General features: G+C 47.8%; 1 protein-coding gene across 1 annotated transcript in view; it reads left to right on the top strand.

Moving 5' to 3' along the window:
* PAPSS2 (3'-phosphoadenosine 5'-phosphosulfate synthase 2) overlaps positions 1-19158 on the top strand; it is a 67710-nt gene extending 48552 nt beyond the window's left edge. Inside the window, exons 8-12 of the mRNA XM_032430247.1 lie at positions 7540-7745; positions 12842-12977; positions 14198-14466; positions 15514-15743; positions 16192-19158. Coding sequence (XP_032286138.1) covers positions 7540-7745; positions 12842-12977; positions 14198-14466; positions 15514-15743; positions 16192-16333 — 983 coding nt within the window. The 3' untranslated portion in view covers positions 16334-19158. The remainder of the gene's footprint in view (positions 1-7539; positions 7746-12841; positions 12978-14197; positions 14467-15513; positions 15744-16191) is intronic.
* The last annotated feature ends 756 nt before the right edge of the window (positions 19159-19914 follow it).

Genomic DNA, 19914 nt, shown 5'->3' with positions numbered 1-19914 from the left:
ACGCCGCGGCCAACCGCGGGCAAGAGGTTGACCCTGAGCATCCCAGCCAGAGCTGTGGCTAAAAGATGAGCGAACCACATGGGAAGTGAGGGCTCTGTTAGAGACACAGCGCTGTCACCTGTGACGAGGACTCGCTCCATAAAGGAAAGTGCCAGGGGCGCTGGGTGTGCTTGTGGAAGAAGTCAGGGGTGCTTCACCTGGGGTCTAGGACTTCAGGGTGGGGGGACAAAAACCATCCTAGAGCAGGCAGAAATCCTTTGTGGTTTATGGAGGGGAGAAGGGGTGTTTTGCTGGGTTGAGAGTTCTTAGCTTTTGATAGATTCTTAAAGGAGTCTGTGATCCATAAAGATGCAGGACAGCGAATGCTGTAATAATCTATCTGGATCGTTTAGGCATATCTCGCCCCCTTCCTCTCACACCCTTTCGATTTCATTTTATGGTGTTCTGCAGTTTGTAAAACACATCGATTTTCTTGTTCTTATTTGGTCCTCGCTACCATGGGGCGGACAAAGCCCTTGGTACAGGCCTCCCTGCCCAGGCCCCCCACGTGTCTGCCCCCGAAGCCCAGCGGCATGGAGCTGAGGGGGGTCACTCCCCCATTAATACTGGACTCCCGCTAGCTCCCCATTCCTGCCTGCTCATGCAGACATCCCAGTTCTTCCGGAAACCCACACCCAGGCGCTTGTGGGAGTTCTCAAGGGGGTGTTTCCCGTGCCCCCGATTCAGGCCCACAGCCATGGGCCTCTTGCCGTGTGGATGCACGTGGCGCTCTGCACCCACGGAGGTGCAGCCCCTGCCTGTTCACTCCAGCCACACTGTCCTTGGGCCCCGTAGGCCTGTGGCAGCTCACAGACTCTCTCTCAAGTGGGAAGGCAGACGTCCCCCTGCTCTGCGCGAACCTCAGCTGAGGACTCTCCAGCAGTTGCTTGAATCCCACAGCATCAGGGAACTGGACGAAACAACCCTGTGAGCTGAACCCGGGCCTTTCTTCTTCTGTGGTTGCTGGGGTGGCTCCACCAGCGGGGGTTAGGACCACACGTCATGCTGCTTCTGGAACCCTCCAGCCTACAGGGCCTGTCTCTGGGACCCCTACAAGGCTCCTTTTCCCCTCTGGGGATTTTCTGCTGGTCTACCCCAGAGTCCACCACAGTCCACTGGACACGACTCTGCAGCCCCCATTGTAGTGAGGATTCAGAGGTCCCCCCCACCTTCTAGAAGCTTCCTCGACTCCTATGTAAATCCAGTGATAGAAAAAGATACCAGGGATATAATGTGCTGCCCACCTCTAAGTAGAGGTAAAATACCATAGTGGGGCACAGTGTGAGCTGTGGAGCCGAACTGGGTTCATGGGCTAGTGATCTGCTATGAACCTGGGGCACATTACTTAACTCTGCGGGCCTCAGTTCCCTCATATGTAAAATGGGGCTGCTAATACCAGGCCCTACCCCATGGGGATGAGGAAAGTTTAAGGAACAACTGGTCCAGCAGTAAATGTTCCCTATATTAACACCCTCCCCCCATACAATGAAAAGACGTCAAGGTCTTGAAGGGACTCTGTGGCTCCCCCATAGTTACATCAGTCTGGAAGTAGCGCAGATAAGATGTTCATCCGTCAGCCAACAAATATTTATCGAGAGTCCTCATTTGCCAACGTTTGTTCTAGCAGCTGGAGATAGAGTGGTAATGAAGACAGATATGAGCTTTCGGGGACAGATAGTACAGCCCGTTTCCTGAACCCTAGTACAGTGGTTCTTCTCCCCATATCAGTGGTTGTCAAGCCTTTTTTTTTTTTTTTTAAGATTTTATTTATTTATTGAGAGAGAGAGCGCAGGGGGGAGGGGCAGAAGGAGAGGGCGGGAGAGGCTTAAGCCGATTCCCCGCTGAGCATGGAGCCCCACACAGGAGTGGATCCCATGACCCTGAGATCATGACCTGAGCCAAAACCAAGAGTTAGACGCTCAACCGACTGAGCCCCCCCAGGCGCCCCTTAGCCTTTTTTTTTTTTTTTTTAAGCCAGATCATTTGTATGTCCGTGAACTCTGACGCAGTATATATAGCAGATGAAAATGGAGCTGCTGCTGTGTAAGGGGTGGGCTTGGCCTCCCTCCCACCTGGAGAGCAGCCCTGAGCATGTCAGGAGGAAGCCACTTAACACTGTTCTTACCACACCATGAGTCTCCGGGGAGAGCTCCCCTTGATGGCTTTTGGGCTGTGTAGACACAGTTAAATTCCAAAAAGTGATATATGTGTATCTCAGAAGGTCGAACAAGATCTCATTCATATGGATACCATTTAATTTTAATCAGTTCATGAAAGTCATGAGTCACCACTGACTGAAAATCTGAAATTTCTGGAGCCACAGACGTGTAGCCACCGTCATCTGCCATCAAACAATTGCACATCTCTTGATCACCTGCATTCCGCAGGCAATATATATATTTTTTAATTTGGACCACGTCTCCCAAAAATACTTGGTTGGTTTTAATTTTCTCAAAATTTCACATTTCCCCTTAAAAAGCAAAACAAAGCAAAGAAACAAACAAAAAAACTCAGTCTGCTCAGTCCAAAAGCAAAAAAAAAAAAAAAAATTTTTTTTTGAAGTGTTTCTGATGATTACACAACAGGAGTTACTCCCTCTATCATTCAAGGTTCTACTTTCATTGGTTTATTATATCACTTTATTTTTCACTGGATATATAGTTTGGAGGTTGTCAGAGACCCTCCAGTCATAAATATCTCACCTAATTAAAAAATGGAACCTCAAGCTCATGTTCTTGACTGGTGGCTTCCAAGGAGAGTCACGACATGGCGGCCTCATGAGACTTGACCATTTGATGACAAGTCCTTCGCAGCTCTGAGTGGCCAAGGGGGGCTTGAGGGCTTTCCATAGGTACCACCAGCATTTATCCGGCACCTAATGTGTTCTGACCCCAGCGTTTGACACAGGATATCACATTTAATCCAGTAACACTACTGTGAAGATATTTTGCTCATATGAGGAAATAAGTATTGGAAAGGTTAAGTAACTCACCTGAAGCCTGGCTTCAAATCCAAGTTATCCTGGCTGTAGTTCTTGTACTTGTTCTGCTAGGTAGACTTTCGTGTCCTCTAAACATCTGGGATTCTAGAATGTTCTAGAGCAGTTTGCTATTACACCTAGCAGAGCCTGGTTTGGAACCATTGGACAGTGGTTATAACATATTTGTGTAAGAGACAACTTTTTGCTGAAGCTTGAGGTGCTGCTGACATGTGTTATAATTATTTCAAAACAGTTAATCATCTGAGTAATGCTTCTGGATTGCACTGAACATCATTCAGTACAAATTGTGGTCTCAGAAGCCTTTTGCTGTTATATATTCTTTAGAGCAGTAGCAAAGAGCACAGTATATTTATATGTTATATGCATGATGTTTTTGTAATAGGAACCTGTTCCTTGACATTGTTGCTTTAAGATTATTTTGGTGGAAAGCTGAAAACATGTTTCTTAATTGTGTTTGTATTTTTCTAGGCATGGTCCTTCCTGGTATGTACTTCACTTTCCAAGTAGTTAAATTATTACAATTAGATAGTTACATTAATTAGAAATGGTTAAGAACATAATTAAAAAAATCCAAATGATCCAGTTGGAATTAACAGTTCATGATCCAATCAGTTATAATAGAATAATAATGCTACATTCTTCTGTTGATCACAGTCCAAATAACAGGAAATTTCTGGATCAGATGCAGCTGTTGTTTATAATGTCCTATTTGGCTGACAAAAGTAAACTTGTTTCTAAATTATTGTTGTACATTTTGTCCCTGGGATTTAAAAAAATTATGATCCTTTCCGCTAATTACTTCTACTGGTCCTCATTTAGTTCACAAATCTAGAATTTTTTTCTACTGCATTTATAAAACATTTTTAATCAAGGGATAAATCGATTTTAGATGCAATTTAAATGGATGCACCTGGTTGGATTGTGCATGATTGTATTTTGTGGTGTGATTATGCATGAATTTAATTTCAAGCTATGGTGATTTGATAGTTATAGAACTGAGAATAAATATACACGTTGTTATGACTGTAAACTTCTGCATTCTACCAGAATGGAAAGGTAAAACTGTGAAGGTATCATTTATCTTTGGTGTTGTTTTCATCATGGTTGTTTTCCCTTTAAAAAGCCTAGTTAAGCTCAAAGCCATGATGAGATACCACCTCACACCTGTCAGAATGGCTAAAATCAACACCCCAAGAAACGACAGGTGTTGGCAAGGGTGTAGAGAAAGGGGAACCCTCGTGCACTGTTGGTGGGAATGCAAACTGGTGCAACCACTTTGGAACAGTATGGAGTTTCCTCAAAAAGTTAAAAATAGAACGACCCTATGATCCAGCAATTGCACTATTAGGTATTTACCCAAAGAATACAAAAATACGGATTCAAAGGGGCACATGCACCCCGATGTTTCAAGCGGCATTATCTGCAATAGCCAAACTATGGAAACAGCCCAAGTGTCCAATGACTGATGAACGGCTAAAGAAGATGTGTATACCACATCATATATAATGGAATATTACCCAGCCATAAAAAAGAATGAGATCTTGCCATTTGCAATGACATGCATGGATCTAGAGAGTATAACGCTAATTGAAAGAAGTCAAAGAAAGACAAATACCAAAGGATTTCACTCAAATGTGGAATTTAAGCAACAAAACAGATGAGCACGGGGGGAAAAAAAGAGGCAAACCATAAGACACTCTTAATGATAGAGAACAAACTGAGGGTTGCTGGAGGGAGGTGGATGGGGGATGGGCATTAAGGGGGGCACTTGTTATAATGGGCACGGGGTGTTGTATGTAAGTGATGAATCACTGAATTCTAGTCCTGCAACTAAAAAAAAAGCCTAGTTAAGCAATAGTGATTTCATTTTTGCTTAGCAACAGTCCTATGCAAAAGTTGTGTGTTAGACTAACCGTGGACTCAGCACACAATGCTCTTTTGCAAAGTGAGGCAGCCCGCTATAAGAGAGATCTCCCCAGAGCTGCAGCACACAGTGGGAAAGGCTGAAAGCCCGAGTCGGGGCTGAAAGCCATGGAGGATGCCTCAGCAGAACGTGACACTGTCGGATGAGTTCCCGTAGCGGAAGAGTTGAGGGAGGCGCTAGGCCAAGCTGCTCATCCTGTGTGGAGTTGTAGCTCCGGGTAGATGCGGTCGGTTGGCATCATTACTCAGTGGAACTCGTCTCCCCCCCCCCCCCCCCCCCAGATTGACTCTCGACCACCCATCAGGAAGGGCTGTTTCCCCAGGGCAGGGTTTCCCTTAAGGCCAGGAGGAACATGGGTGCAAGGCTACCTCGGGAAGGAACCTGGTGGACCAAAGGAGGCAACTGCCACAGGAAAAAGGAGGCAACTGCCACAGGAAAATGGTGTTGGTTTGCGTTTTGACAGACAGGATTTCTTTGTCCCCTGCAGTTGCTATCTCTATCCTGTGACATTCTTTACACTCTAGTAACTTTGGAGAGTATGTAGAAGTTGCAAAGTGATATGCCCGGAGATGGGTTTCATAGCTGACTCAGATCTTAGATCTTTAACCCCATCAGAGGCATTCCAAATGTTGGATTTTGAAGGTTAGGTTTAAAAGACTTCATTAATTTGTGGGACATTTCCTCAAATCCATAAATAACCACATTTGTTTCCTATGGAGTTGAATGTTTTCCTTATTCACGTGCTCTGGTTCCTTTCTGAGTCTTGACCTTGGGAATCCCCCCAGATCTCCCTAATCTTGTTCAGTGTTGTACGCTGACGGCGTGCCCCGTTTTCTCATGTGTGACTATAGCAGAGAGACAGACATAGTTGGTGGATGTCAGGTGCCCCCACAGAAGGGGGGGACACAGCTGGCTCATTTCTTTTACATTATCTGGCCTCATTAAGAAATTACATGTTTCCAGAAAGCCCAACTGTAATCTTTGAAGCCCCAGACTGAAAAATAACTACATCTTTTAACCATTTGCCCTAGAAAACATTTAAAAAACGTCCTTCTAAGAAACCCCAAATAACTTCATATTCACTTCGAAAAATGTGTTAAACACAAGCTTTACACCATTACGTTAGAGCTCGACTCAATAACTGGCAATAGTTATTGCCAGTTATTGAGTCGAGCTCTAACGTAATGGTGCCCTGAGGGGTTGTTGGCCCCACACAGGAGGAGCCCCCCATGACTTTACTTTTGATTTCTTTATTAGTCAGGGTTCTCCAGAGAAACAGAGGGAGAGATTGATTTTAAGGAATTGGCTCACACAGTTGCAGAGCCTTGGCAAGTCCAAGATCCACAGGGTAGACTGGCAGGCCAGAGACCCAGGGAAGACCTGTAGCTCAAGTTCAAAGTCTGTGAGCGGAGCTCCCTCTTCTTCCTGGAAAGTCGGTCTTCTGTTGATTCCTTCAACTGAGTCTATGAGGCCTATCACCTTATGGAGGACACTCTCCTCTACCCCAAGTCTACTGTCTTAAATGTTCATCTCATCTTAAAAATACCTTCAGAGAAACCTCTAGAACAACGTTTGACTGAATATCTGGGCACTGCAGCCTGGCCAAGTAGACACATAAAATGAGCCCTCACAGTTTCTAGGTCAGCTTTTAAGTAATTCTCTTGCCTCTTCCTTTGAGATCAAGCTGGTCCTAGGCATGTGTTGTAGCTGAAGATGGGATGAGAAATTGTCTGAACAGCACATCCCATACCATGCAGTTTGTTGTGTTGTATCCTGAGAAACCAGAATGCCAGTTTACTTAAATTCCCTTTAAAGTAAGACACTTAGTGTAAAGGGGAGAGGAGCTCACTCTCCAAAGTGCATGAGCTCTATAAATCCACTTTCTATGGTTTTACCTCGCCCGTGTTTTTTGACTGATGGTTCTCAACTGCAGTTGAGCTAGCAAGGGCTGTGATTCCAGAGAAGTCTTTTCAATACCATTTAAAGGTGATGCCATGCCTGGACCACAGGAAACAGACATCAGGAGGACTCCTTCTTTGGGGTCCTACCCCTTAATGTTAATTGTCTGATTTTTTTTTTTTCAATTCAGTGTGTTGGTACCACAATTAGAGCCTAAATAGATAATATAAGAGATTTGCCAATGTTGTTACAAGGTTCGTTTCCAAGAAAGACTAGAGGCTTTTGTTTGGCCAACCTTCATTGTGTGTAATTGGGTTTTTAAAGATTTTAAACTCTCTGGTATGTTGAGGTCAGGACCGAGCTTTCAAAAGGGAACTCAAAGGGAGATGCCCCCTTCTCGTCCCCCAGATTAGATCACTCACTGAAGCCACCTCCGTGATTTGAAACTCAGCCCACTTTTCACAAATGCCCCATCTCTGGTATTGAGAAGCCTCTCGAGGACTTCTCATCGTAGACTCTCAGGAAATTGGTTGCAGCCAACACAACCATGTTGGATTTAGGCCTTCATAGCCTTTGCAGGAGATGTTTGGAATGGACGTTGTGCACGTTTGAGCCATCCTTCAAGGACGGCACACCTTGCATCCCATACTCACTCATCACGTGGTTCTTTCTATAGACGGAGTGATCAACATGAGCATCCCCATTGTACTGCCTGTCTCTGCGGACGATAAGACGCGGCTGGAGGGGCGCAGTGAGTTTGCCCTGACACATGGCGGACGGAGAGTGGCTATCTTACAAGACCCTGAATTCTACGAACATAGAAAGGAGGAGCGTTGTTCCCGTGTGTGGGGGACAATGTGTGCAAAACACCCCCATATCAAAGTAAGTAGCAAGACCTTTGGAAGGGCTTTCTTGATCTTCAGTTTAGGACAAAAATCATTCCTTTTTATTCCTTCATGAAGGACCTAAAAGAAACACCAGGGTCAGACAGAGGAATGCATTTCTTTTTTTAAAATCAATTTATGAGAGAGAGAGAGAGAGAGCATGAGCAGGGGTAGGGGCAGAGGCTAAAAGGAGAGAAACTCAAGCGGACTCTGCTGAGCGTGGAGCCCGAAGACGAGCAGCTTGATTCCGTGACCCTGAGATCATGACCTGGCTGAAGTCGAGTCAGACCCTTCACCAACTGAGTCCCCCAGGCGCCGCCTGAGGAATGCATTCCTAGGGCAGGTCTTGCAGGCTGTGTCTTCGGAGATCTTTAGATAGGGGCAGAGAAGTGTCTTTTGTGTTCGGGGGCTGCTCTGAATGATTCAGTGAGTCCTCAGATGCTGTGATGGCTGGCTCCCTCCGCTAAATGGGAAACAACTGGACTGGGTAGATAATTGAGTCTGGCATCTTGAGTAAAGGACAGAAATCAGAGCCATAGCTAGAGCTTGTGGCACTCTCCATCTTGGAAATTCACGGGAAGCGCATTCCTCATCCAGAGTGGGTCCAACCGACCACTGGAGAGAGACTCAGAGTGCGTGCCTCGTGGTCAGTGACATCCTCTTAGTAAACAAAAATCAGTGCAGAGCAGATGGCGTTAGAGTCTCCAGAGGGAAAGAGCACATTGTCATCAGTGGATATTTTAAGATTGAAAAATGCGTTCATCTGATTAGGATTGTTTTGAGTCTATCCCGCCTAAAGGCAAAATAGGCTAAACCTCCTCAGATTCCTTCACAACTTCTGCTTGGTGGGGGTGGGGGTGGAGAGTCTCATGGAATTGCTGGGTGTGGTCCGTTTCCCATAAAGGAAAGTATGTGAGATTGAATGCAAAAGCCATCCCTTGCCTAGGATGAGAGCATTTGGGTTGAAATTTTAAAAAGCTGTATAAAAGGAGGGGCCAGACTCAAAATAACCCTAGGATCTCTTACAGCCCTGTGCCCCTACAAAAGATGTTTGAATGAGCCTACTGGAATTGGTTGGGCGGATGTTGGTTTGGTTTCGTTTGTTTCAGTTGTGACATGTTGCAAGGGAGGAAGGGCTTTTTCAAGGCCTCTAAACACAAGAGGTGAATGAGCAAAGCAGCTTCTCATTTGATGGACACAATCATCTACCTTGTAGCTGAGCATCTTGATCCTGCCTCTGTTTCATCTACTCCCTGGTCCTCATGGTCTCGCGATGGGTTCTAATCTTCCGTCAGTGACCCAGAGAGAGAAGAGTGACCCTGCATCCCCCTGTACCAGAGACGTCCCCTCTTGGGGCCTGCTGTCCACATCCACTGTGGTAGTCCTAAAAGAAACGCCTGAGGAAGCTCTCGAGAATTACTTCATCTTGTTGGCAGTGGAGCTCAGAATTTCTTAGAAGCCAGGGAACGCGGTGCTGTGACTTGTGGTCTTGGTCATCTGGTCAGTGACTGTCCCATGAGGTCGTCAGAGGGACTCTGCAAACATTCCCAGTGAGCTAATGGCGAGAAATGGGCCATGGTTAATCTGACAGAGGAAGGCACTCAGCATACACACCACACCCAGAGTGTGATGCGTGTTCGCCGGACGCACCACACACACCGTTTACAGGGAAGGGACTTTTCACTGCCCCTTTTTTAGCACCTTGAAATTTACAGTGAAATTTACACTTACAGGTGTTTTTTTCCCCCCCAAAGTAACCCCTTCCAAAAGCGGCGTGGGCCTTGTTGCATTTCCAGTGGCCCTGGGAGTACTTGGCTGGGTCAGTTCTGGGGGTTGGCACTGAGCGCTCCTTGCGAATCTGTGAAGGTTGGGATCCTGACGTTAGAGAAGTATTCGGGGCTCTTTCCGGGCTGGCTCCGCCTGCAAGCACCTCACCCCCATCTGGCTGCAGCCAAATCCTGGGCGTCTTCCTCCTCCCGTGTTCGTTCAGCTGCTGGGTCCTGGCGATCCCCCTCCCCACGGCTGGCTTGACGTTGGGCACTTTTCTGTTCCACCTTGGGCCAGGGCATCCGTTCCCCCCGCCGTGTCCTGCCTGACTCCAGCTCGGCCTTGTCCGTCCTGCAGCTGGTGCGTCCTGCCCGACCCATCCCCGGCTGGTCATGCTCCATAGCGGGCCAGCGTGTTGTCCTCTCCTGCTCCTGCACATGCTGGTCTCTCAACCCAGACACTGTTCCTCCCGCCCCTGCCACCTCTCCAGGCTGCCACCCCGTTCCTCCTTCCTCCCCGTGACCCGCGTGACGGGGTGTGCCTTCTTTATGCTCCCAGAGCACTTTGCCCTTGTGCGGCCCCAGCTCTTCCAGTTTTGTCACCTGCTCAGCCTTCTGCCAGCTCAGGAGATGAAGGGCTGTCTTGTCGGGCCGGGCTCACCCTGCAGGCAGAGCTCGGGAGGCAGCAGGTGCAGTGGGAGGAGCAGCCTGGCTTGGGGGGTCTTGGGCGCGGTGTCCTGGCCTCTGGCAGTGCCTGTGTGTCCTGGAGCGCTGCCGCTTCTCTCGTCTGCAAACGAGGCATGAAGTCCTGTCCTTTTTACCGGACAGCACAGAGATGAAGGGATGTTCTCCACGGGGACCGCCTCAGTTTTCTGCCTCTTGAGCCTCATCTCTGAACCCTTTCGTTGTGACCCTGTTTTCCCGAACACCTGCCATTTCTCATGTCCTCCTGGTTTCTTGCCCCCTCCCTGTTCCCTTTCCATTGTGATGAGTGTACCTCCCCATGCTCAGCAGCTGCTCCCGCTCCAGCCCATGCACCCCGCCTCCTCCCCAGGCTGTGTCTGTGGGGCTCCTCAGAGCAGCCGCCTCGTCTTCGTGCTAGGGTCTGAGCTCACCCACTCCTCCTTTCTGCGTTGCTGTTGCCTGTGATTCCAAGCGCGGATGCCCTCTCACACTTCCTTCGACTCTCCGAAAGCCCGTCCCTCATTTCTGTCCGTGCGCCCAGGTCTGCAGACTCTCCAGCGGTGTCCCCCCGCCTGCCTTTAGCAGGAGGCGCAAAAGGAGCTGGGGGCCCTTAGGCCACAAAGCCTGGGAAATGGGGCAGAGCCACGGAACCTCCCTTCCTGGTAGCGAGAGCTCCATTCTGGGGACAGTTGGGCCATCTTGGGGAGAGAAATGCCCTTTGCTTCTCCCCATCTCAGAAATGCCAGAAGCATAGTTCAGCATTGCTCATCAGATAGACACACTTTTTAGGCTGAGTTGTGAACCAAACTGGACAGATGGCGCCTTCACCAACAGAACAATATAGGGTGGACCCCTAGCGTCCAGCATGAGTTACTGCACTCCTAGGGATTTGGGGTAAGTCTCCACATTTTATCCGTCGCCCAACTCTGGGCTAGGAGGAGAAAGCAAATGCACAGGTACGGGGATTTGACAGTATTCTTAGTAAGTGATTTTCCTCCCTCCATCCCACACAGCCGTGTTTTTCCTTTCCGTTGCTGTGACCACCCTTCCCGCCAGGCTCACCCCTCACGTTTGTGGGGCCCTGGGCAAATGAAAGCCCACATACCATATTTAAAAGTTACCTATCGAACTAACAAACTCTTAGATAAACTATGTTCTGTCCTTCTACGTTAAGAATAACCCAGAAGGTCAGGTTCAAATTTAAATTCTCCACCAGAACATGGTGCTGTGTGAAGAGTTGGCTCTCGACCTGCCATGAACCCTCTTTCCTTCTCTGCTTGGCCTTGTCCTGTACCAGGAGGGCGCCCCAGGCCGGATGGCTGAGCTCCACCCACAGCCCCCATAGACTCCCCTCACTCAGCCCCTCCCTGGAAATAGGGCTGCCTCCCCAGCTGTGTGGTCCACCCCAAAAGACAGGCTGGGAGAGGAAGCGTGTGGTTCCGTGTCAAGGTGTGCATTTTCTGTTCCTCACTGTCCCCCGAAGTCACTTCAACAGAGACTGGGTATTGACAAGTGAGGGTGTTAACAGTAACCTCTGTGGTTTTTTTTAAGAATCTTAATAGTTTTAGATTTTACATTTAGGTCTTTAATCCATTTTGAGTGAATTTTTTTACAGGGTATAAAATAAGGCTCTAACTCTTTCTCTTTGTATGTGGATATCCAGTTTTCTCAACACCGTTTGCCAAAGAGACTGTTCTTTCCCCCATCGAGTGGTCCTGGTGCCCTTGTCAAAGATTATTTGAGAAAAATAAAGTTTTAGCTACTTAGTCTGTGCTTAGCCTTGGATGTGGATTTGGCAACATATTGCTGCTCTTTGGACATTTTCTTTTGTTTTCAAATTAGAGGTAACAAAGGATGCTTCTTTTCAGAGTTTCCTTAGAAACTGTGCTCAGCAATAATGAACCGGTAGAAAACAACTTGCCTGATTTCCCCCAGCTTCTCTATTTTGGATCCTTACTGAAAACAGTCTAAGACACATCAGGCTGTATTAGGGATGTGCTGGCGGTGGTTCTCAGAGAGTGGCTCGCAGAACACTGGGGGTCCCGAGACCTTTCCACAGAACCCCAGTCTCAAAACTGCCTTCGTAATGCTGAGACATCCTGTGCTGTCTTCACTGGGCTGACATTTGTACTGCCCGTGCCAGAGCAACGTGGGCGAAACTTCTGGCCCCTTGGACTCAAGATGCCTGGCTCAACTTAGGTCGTCCCCTCAACACCAAGCACTTGCAGTAAAAACAGGGCCGGCTTCAGTTAAGAATGTTCTTGATGATGAGGTGCTTGGGTGGCTCAGTTGAGCGTCCGACTCTTGATTTCGGCTCAGGTCATGATCTCAGGGTCGTGGGATCGAGCCCCAAGCCGGACTCCCTGCTCAGCGCTGGGCGTGTGGAGTCTGCTTGAGATTCTTTCTCTCCCTCTGCCTCTCCCCCGCTCTCTCTCTCTCTCTCTCTCTCTCTCTCTCTCTCAAAAAAAAGAAAAGTATAAAAGGGTTGAGAGACCAAAAAGTTTTAGAAATACTGTGTTAGAAATGCTTAAGAATGGAAGGTGGTTCTTCAGGATTAACCCAAGGTTGGTCTAGGAGAAAATGGTTTTCAGATAAACTAGAAGTCGACACTCATCTCCAACAACTTTACTCATGGTCTTTCTAGATGGTGATGGAAAGTGGGGATTGGCTGGTGGGTGGAGACCTGCAGGTGCTGGAGAGAATAAGGTGGAATGACGGGCTGGACCAGTACCGCCTGACGCCTCTGGAGCTCAAGCAGAAATGTAAAGAAATGAACGCTGGTACGTAGACTGCCTTGCGTGCCTTTGTCAGTCCTCCTCCCCACCCTCTGATTATAGAATTCGAGATACCAGGAATCTGCCATGTCTATAGTTTCAAAAAGCTGGAGACCTCTATGGATGTGTGTATTGATACGGACTGGAGCAATTTAGAAAGTTGAAGTACATCCACATATTGGAATAGGATGCAGCAGTTAAAAATAGGCACAGACACAGAAAAATACCCAAAGTGTATTTATTCAGCAAAAACACAAATTGCAGAACAATCTCTACAGCGTAATTTTGGAAAACAAAATACAGTAATTGTTCTTAAAACCCTAAGCTACTTCTGTGTCTAGAAGCAGAAGTCTCTAGGGCACGCGCCCCAAACCGCAAGTGACAGGTGCCTCTTGGGGATGGAGGTAGACCAAGGGGCGGGAAGATGTTCACTTTATAAATTTTGAAAAAGAGAGAAAAAGTAATGGTGGGATTATAGGTGGTTTTTATATCCTGTTTGGGGCTTTTCTGGATTCCCCACGTTTTCCATGATGATACGGTATTTCTTTCATAACTAGAAGGAAATGAAGGCTCTCAGGAGCCCGTCACTAAGTGTAGTAGTTTTGAAGATTTTTTTTACAATGAAGGTGAAATATGTTTTTACGTCTTTAGGTTGTTAAAACTTTTCCCAGGCCCCAGATGGCGCTGGTCGTTGCTCACCCCCTAGGGGAGTGAGCCTGAAGCAGAGGGTGATGTGGGGACTGAGTGGTGCTTGGCGGCAGAGGCCCTGGTAATAGATGGCTTCATTTCCGAGGCAGGCTCTCCCATTAGGGCTTCCTGCCTGTGTGTCCTGTCCGGTCTGGTGGGTGCCTTTGGAGTAACCAAGTAACCCCCAAAGACCCAGGTGGATTCTCCAGATGACTTTCGAAAGCAAGTGGGCATAGTGAATGCTCTGAACAATTAAACATTGCTGTTTCCTTTCTTTCAAGATTTTTAAAAAATTTTTAAGTCATCTCTATACCCAATATGGGGCTCGAACTCACAACCCCAAGATCAAGAGTCACATGATCTACTGACTGAGCCAGCCAGGCGCCCCTTCCTTTCTTTTAAAATTCAGGATCTAATTGGCTTTATTAAACAATTCTAGCAAGCAGAGGGGAGCTCCCCCTGCATTTTCTTTCTTGTTCTTGTGGACAAGCGACAATGTGCATTTTGTTCAGCTCGGCCTTTGTACGCTCCTTTCCCAGATGCGGTGTTCGCGTTCCAGCTGCGCAACCCCGTCCACAATGGCCACGCTCTGCTGATGCAGGACACCCGCCGCAGGCTGCTGGAGCGGGGCTATAAGCACCCCGTGCTCCTGCTGCACCCTCTGGGGGGCTGGACCAAGGACGACGACGTGCCCCTGGAGTGGCGGATGAAGCAGCACGCGGCGGTGCTGGAAGAAGGGGTCCTGGACCCCAAGTCAACCATTGTTGCCATCTTCCCGTCCCCGATGCTGTACGCTGGCCCCACAGAGGTGAGCAGTTCCCTGGGCCAGGCTGGGGGCCTCGGAAATGGGGGCTCAGACTTTACTTAAGAGGAGCCAGTGAGTCTCTGCAATCCTTTTCTCTCATGAGCAGATTCTGGAATCTTCCAGTCTCTCTTCTTTATCCAACTTAATTATGTTTCCGTTTAGTATTTGTAAGAATGCTAGAAACACCACCTCAGACCCATTACACACTGCCTTTGAGAACGTGGAGCTGACGTGTGAGCAAGGAGGATAATGCAGCTTGACTGAGGCTGTAGGGCAAACCGTATCGCACCTCATACTCAATTCCCGAAGTTTCAGTCACTCTGACTGGTTCACCACAAACGCCCGTGAGCGCCCTTAGAAAGGAGAATTCGTCTCTAAAAGCTCGGTGTCCCCTTTTGTCATAGCACAACAAGCCCGCCAAACAGGGATGTTCTCTGTCCCATGGCACCAATTATATGGGAAGCGTGATCAATTGGAAGGGTCCCAGCGCTTTGGAATACCCCAGAGTTTCAGAAATTAATTCTCTTCAACCAGATTGCAGCGCCAGGCCTCCTCATCCTCTCTATTTCTCACTGAGCTTCAGACAGGGTGATTCATTTTGAAATCCCAATGTCGTGTTGAACGAGAATCAATGTCTTTGTATAATCCGCTCATTATTGGCAGTCAGATAATCAGATATGTTGGAATTTGTAATTTCCTTGAAACTGTGATCTATTCTGAATAGGGAGGGACTAGAAAGTAAAATTCACATGTCTGAGTGTTTCTGGTCCACGTGCCTGTCTGGAGGGGTGATTAGGAGACAGTTCTAGGAACAGTTCTCGGGTTCTAGGAAGCTGGGGTCAGGTGGGGGGAATTCGTGTCTAGAGCTCCTACCCTACCTGATGTAGTGAGCGTGAAGAAGAGCATGGGGTCTTAAGACACTCCACTGATGTCCTCCAGCTAGCAGTTGATCCTGGATTACTTTTAAAGCAGAACAAAGGCATCTCTGTAAACAGGGACCCCCGAGCTGGCCAGTGGTGACCAGCATCTCCCTTGCATGATGTTTCCTAGGTCCAGTGGCACTGTCGGTCCCGGATGATTGCAGGGGTCAATTTCTACATTGTGGGCCGGGACCCTGCAGGCATGCCCCACCCCGAGACCAAGAAAGACCTGTATGAACCCACTCACGGAGGCAAGGTCTTGAGCATGGCCCCGGGCCTGACCTCGGTGGAAATCATTCCATTCCGCGTAGCTGCCTACAACAAAGCCAAAAAAGCCATGGACTTCTATGACCCGGCAAGGTAGGTTTCCAGAGGAAGATTCTTTAATCACCATCTGTGGAAGGGCATCTCCACATGCTCCTGGTGGGATGAGTCCCTAGAAGGCCGAGACCTGGTCTAACACGTTCCGTGTCCCCCTGAAGCGTAGCACGGCCCCTGCATGTCAGTAGATGGTCCATCAGTAGCTCTCTTTCAACAAGTCTTCCTTGAGCAGGTGTTAAGGGAAAGGAAGCCAGCGTAGCAGCAGGGGACATGCCCGTGGACAGAGTAGGTGCCTAGGCAGCATGGAGCGTGTGGCTGCCATCATGCCCCTTTCTTCTGCAAGTTCCTTTACTCAAGAGTTAGTGAGAACTGCCCATTCCCGAAGGTGCAGGGAAAGATAGGGTCTGAGACACGTCACCTTGTGCAGGCATCTCTGGGGGCGGGGTGACTTACCCGCTCTGAGCTCTGTGTGGCTGCCCTGTGACAGGCACGACGAGTTTGACTTCATCTCTGGGACACGAATGAGGAAGCTGGCCCGGGAAGGAGAGAACCCTCCAGATGGCTTCATGGCGCCCAAAGCATGGAAAGTCCTGACAGACTATTACCGGTCCCTGGAGAAGAACAACTAAGTGCCCTCCGGCTCCACAGTTTCTTCTCGAAGTGCTCTTGGGTTCTTTTTCCTATTTTTGTGATTAATTGCTTCTCAGTGATCGATTTTCATGTTTTATAATGAGGTAAAAATTGTGTCTATAAAGTCAACTTCAATAATATATAAAAGAAAGTCCGAATGAAGACCGCCTCTTAGCAGGTGCAAGCAGTACTGTTATTTCAGAATGAAATTGTGTTCTCTACTGCGTCTGATTACGTAGGTCCCAGGTTTTGGAAAGCTTTGACCGTGTGTCTAAGTTTACTTGCCAAGAAGTAAAGCGTATTTTCCAGCTTAAGTCTTGCCCAGTGTCACACAGTAACACGAACCAGACTGAGCAACCTCTTCTGTACAACTGACTTAAGGGGGAAAAAAAAATTCTCACCCCTAAACGAGGTGTGGCTCACATGAAGATTCTCGCTATTTCACCTCCTGCCTCCCGCCCCGTCTCCTAAGGGGCTCAAGCCACACCTCGGATCTATGCAACCTAGTTCGGCTGAGAAAGTTATGTTTTCTAAGAAAGGAGGGAGGTCTTACCACCCTTCTGTGACTAGAACTCCAGTTCAACGGTGATTTTTCAGTTGCAGAACACAGGACGCTTTGAGGAAAAGATTGGCACCCAAGGCTCAGACGATCTGGCATTGTTGTGGGAAGTTAATTTTTCTCCTCTTTGCTGTGGTCACTGTGTCCTGGGAGAAGCAGCTTCGGGCCAAACCAGTCCAGACCATCAGACTAGCGAGCTGCTGGAATGGGGAAAAGACCCCAGAAGCCCTTCTGTCTCCCAGGGGTCCCCACCAGACGATGCCTAGCGCCTGCTTCGGGAGCAGCTGAGCACGGTCACAAACTCTCACAGTTGGCATCGTTAGAAAGTACTGGTGACACCCGACGGGCTTGCTGCCGCCGCTTGACCTACAGTCTGGGGCTCCGTCTACACTGTAAAACACAGGGGCTGCCTCTGGCCCCCCTCAGTTGCTTAGCAAAGCTCCTTGCACGGAAGGCACTTACGAAGCAGTCTTCTTGGATGCCAGAGGTCCAGAGTTTTCTAAACCCAGCGGATCTTAGTGCAGCTGGAGAAAATACTTTTCCAAAGACTCATGCTGTGCCGAGACATCTAACCTCTGATGGCTTTACTTCTTGGGAGCTGATCTTTGTACTTTATACATAATTCCTTGTTGCTAAAGAATATATGAAGAAACCGTACCTTTTGTAGCTAGGTCTCTCTGGAAGAGACTTAAACTGGAAAGAGAAAACTGTGTTTTTTTTTTTTTTTGAGAAAATGCTAATCTTAGCTACTGAAAGTTCTTTTGAGAGTAAATTACACACAATGGCCACAGCAAAGCGTAACTGCCTTGACTAGTATAGTGCCTATGTTGATTTAATCAGAGGTACTCAGTATTTATTGAAAACATGAGATGGAATGTAGTGCCTTAATCAATATATTTTGTGATTTTTAAGATATATTTAAAACTGCTTTTCTGCTGTTAATACTGAGTGCAAATGACTATTTCTATGTACAAATGACGCTTGTTTTTATTTTAATAAATTTCTCAAAATGAACGCAGAGTCCTTTCTGCCTGTGACAGAGTGTGGGTTGGCCACGGGACTGCCGAGGGCTTTGTGACTGTGTAATTGGGAAGAAGAGCAGCAACCCTCTGACCACGATTAAGAGGCTGTTTGCCCGCGTCCGAGTCACTTAAAAACCACACGGTGGGTGTAGATGTGCAGGGCTCCTGATGTCCTCAGGGGGACGAGGCTGCTTGGGGGCTCACCGTAGGATGTCACCGCGGGAGGGTCTGACCTCTTTTCTTTCGTACTTGCTCCCTTTTCTCAAAGTACCCCCAGGGAGTGCGCCAGCCGGGCTGGGAGCGGGCTTTTGCTGTTGTCTTGTTTTCCATCCACTCCCGCACAGCCGCCAACCTCAGCCATGGCTCCTTTGTCTTGAGCCGGGTACCTGTTTCCACCCCTACTTCCTGTGGCCTGCGGGCACCTGGCAGTCTGGGGCCATGCTCCCCCCTGGCTGCCTCCCTGTGGTCCTGAAGGGTTCCTGCACATCCTGCCACTGCTCCTCACTGGGGAAAGAGGCTGCTTCTCGCCCAGGGCCTCGCTCGCTTGCTTGTTCCAAGTGACCGTTAGCGGGACCAAGCAGGGCAGGACATGTGTGAGAACACGAAGACACAAGGGGTGCCAAGGGGGGATGCCAGGCCCTCAGGGCAGGGAGAACACAAACTCCTGAAAGGCCCCTGGAAGTCGCTGGGTCTGACAATGGCAGACCTTGCCAATGTACCAGCACTCAGGCCCCAGGATTTCTCTCCAGCCCATCTTCCTAGCACGAAGGAACCAATCCTGGTTACTCGAGGCGAGCAAGTGTGATTTTGTTTTCTCTTCATCTTCCATTCTGGGACCCAGCTGTCAGGTCTGGCTTTCCTGACGGGCACAGGAGCTGCTCTTCCGTGTGAAGGTCGGAGGGACCAATCATGCCGCTTTGCCTCAGATTCTGAATGCAGGTCCCCGTTACTTAAGCATTTCCTCATCACCATATGCTTCAAGGATCAGGAATGCACTACGCACAGATTTTGAAAACCACTGACTTTGCTTGCCTCTCACATGCATTTAGTTCTTTGATGAATATTAACTATTATTGGGCCACTCAGTAGGTTCACAGAATGGGGAAGATGATATACAAGCAATTCACCGATACTCACTCCAGAATCTGCCTACCTTTTTTGCTTATATTGTAAATTATTTTAATGAAAAAAATTTAAATTATTACTGAATTTTATTGATATTACTAAAAATAAATGGGTTACTGGCTAGAGTTTAGAGATTTAGTCAGATACAAGAAAAACCTAGACAGTATACAAATCACACTTTTCTATGGGGCTAGCAAGGAATGGGGGATGCTTGCGAGGACCCCCCCCCCCAGCTGAGTGGGCACAGCTCTTTTAAAGTCACCATACGTATTTACTATTGCTGGCATCAATAATACACACTGTATTTGGTAAAATTCTTAAATACAGTTTTTTCCCCCCCAGAAGTTTAAGCCTGCTGTGCACTTCTTTCACAAAATAATGTATGTGACAGTTCTTATAAACTGTAACAGATGATACACACTTACGTGGAAAGAACAATCTTGATTTATATTTATTTCATAAGCCTGCTTTCCATAAAGAGTTCAAAGGTAAAATTCAGCTCATTGTAGGTTGTATGGACTGCTTTCATGTAAATAACTCCAATACTGACCTGGTATTTTGAACTAGTTAAAAGACTGGCTTCTACAAGTGTATTCACCAAGAAGAGCCTACATTTATGGGAAGATATTAATCCCATGAACCACTAAAGAGGTTGTATCCCCCGTCCTATCCTCAGATGATAAAAGGAATTCTAGAAAGTACTAGATCTTTGGGTAGTCAAAGCAAACAACAAAGAAAACCTCTAGCTCCAACAGAGTCAAGGAAATAAACACGTTTAATACACAGAAACATCAGGCCCATGCGGTGTCTCCAACCTGCCTATCTGATGGCATTTTGGTAACCTGTGCCCATCAGAACAAGTGCATCCACCAAG

Source organism: Phoca vitulina, unplaced genomic scaffold (genome assembly GCF_004348235.1).
Source record: "Phoca vitulina isolate PV1807 unplaced genomic scaffold, GSC_HSeal_1.0 scaffold43, whole genome shotgun sequence".
Taxonomy (NCBI): Eukaryota; Metazoa; Chordata; class Mammalia; order Carnivora; family Phocidae; genus Phoca; species Phoca vitulina.
This window is presented reverse-complemented; position numbering and strand designations above follow the sequence as displayed.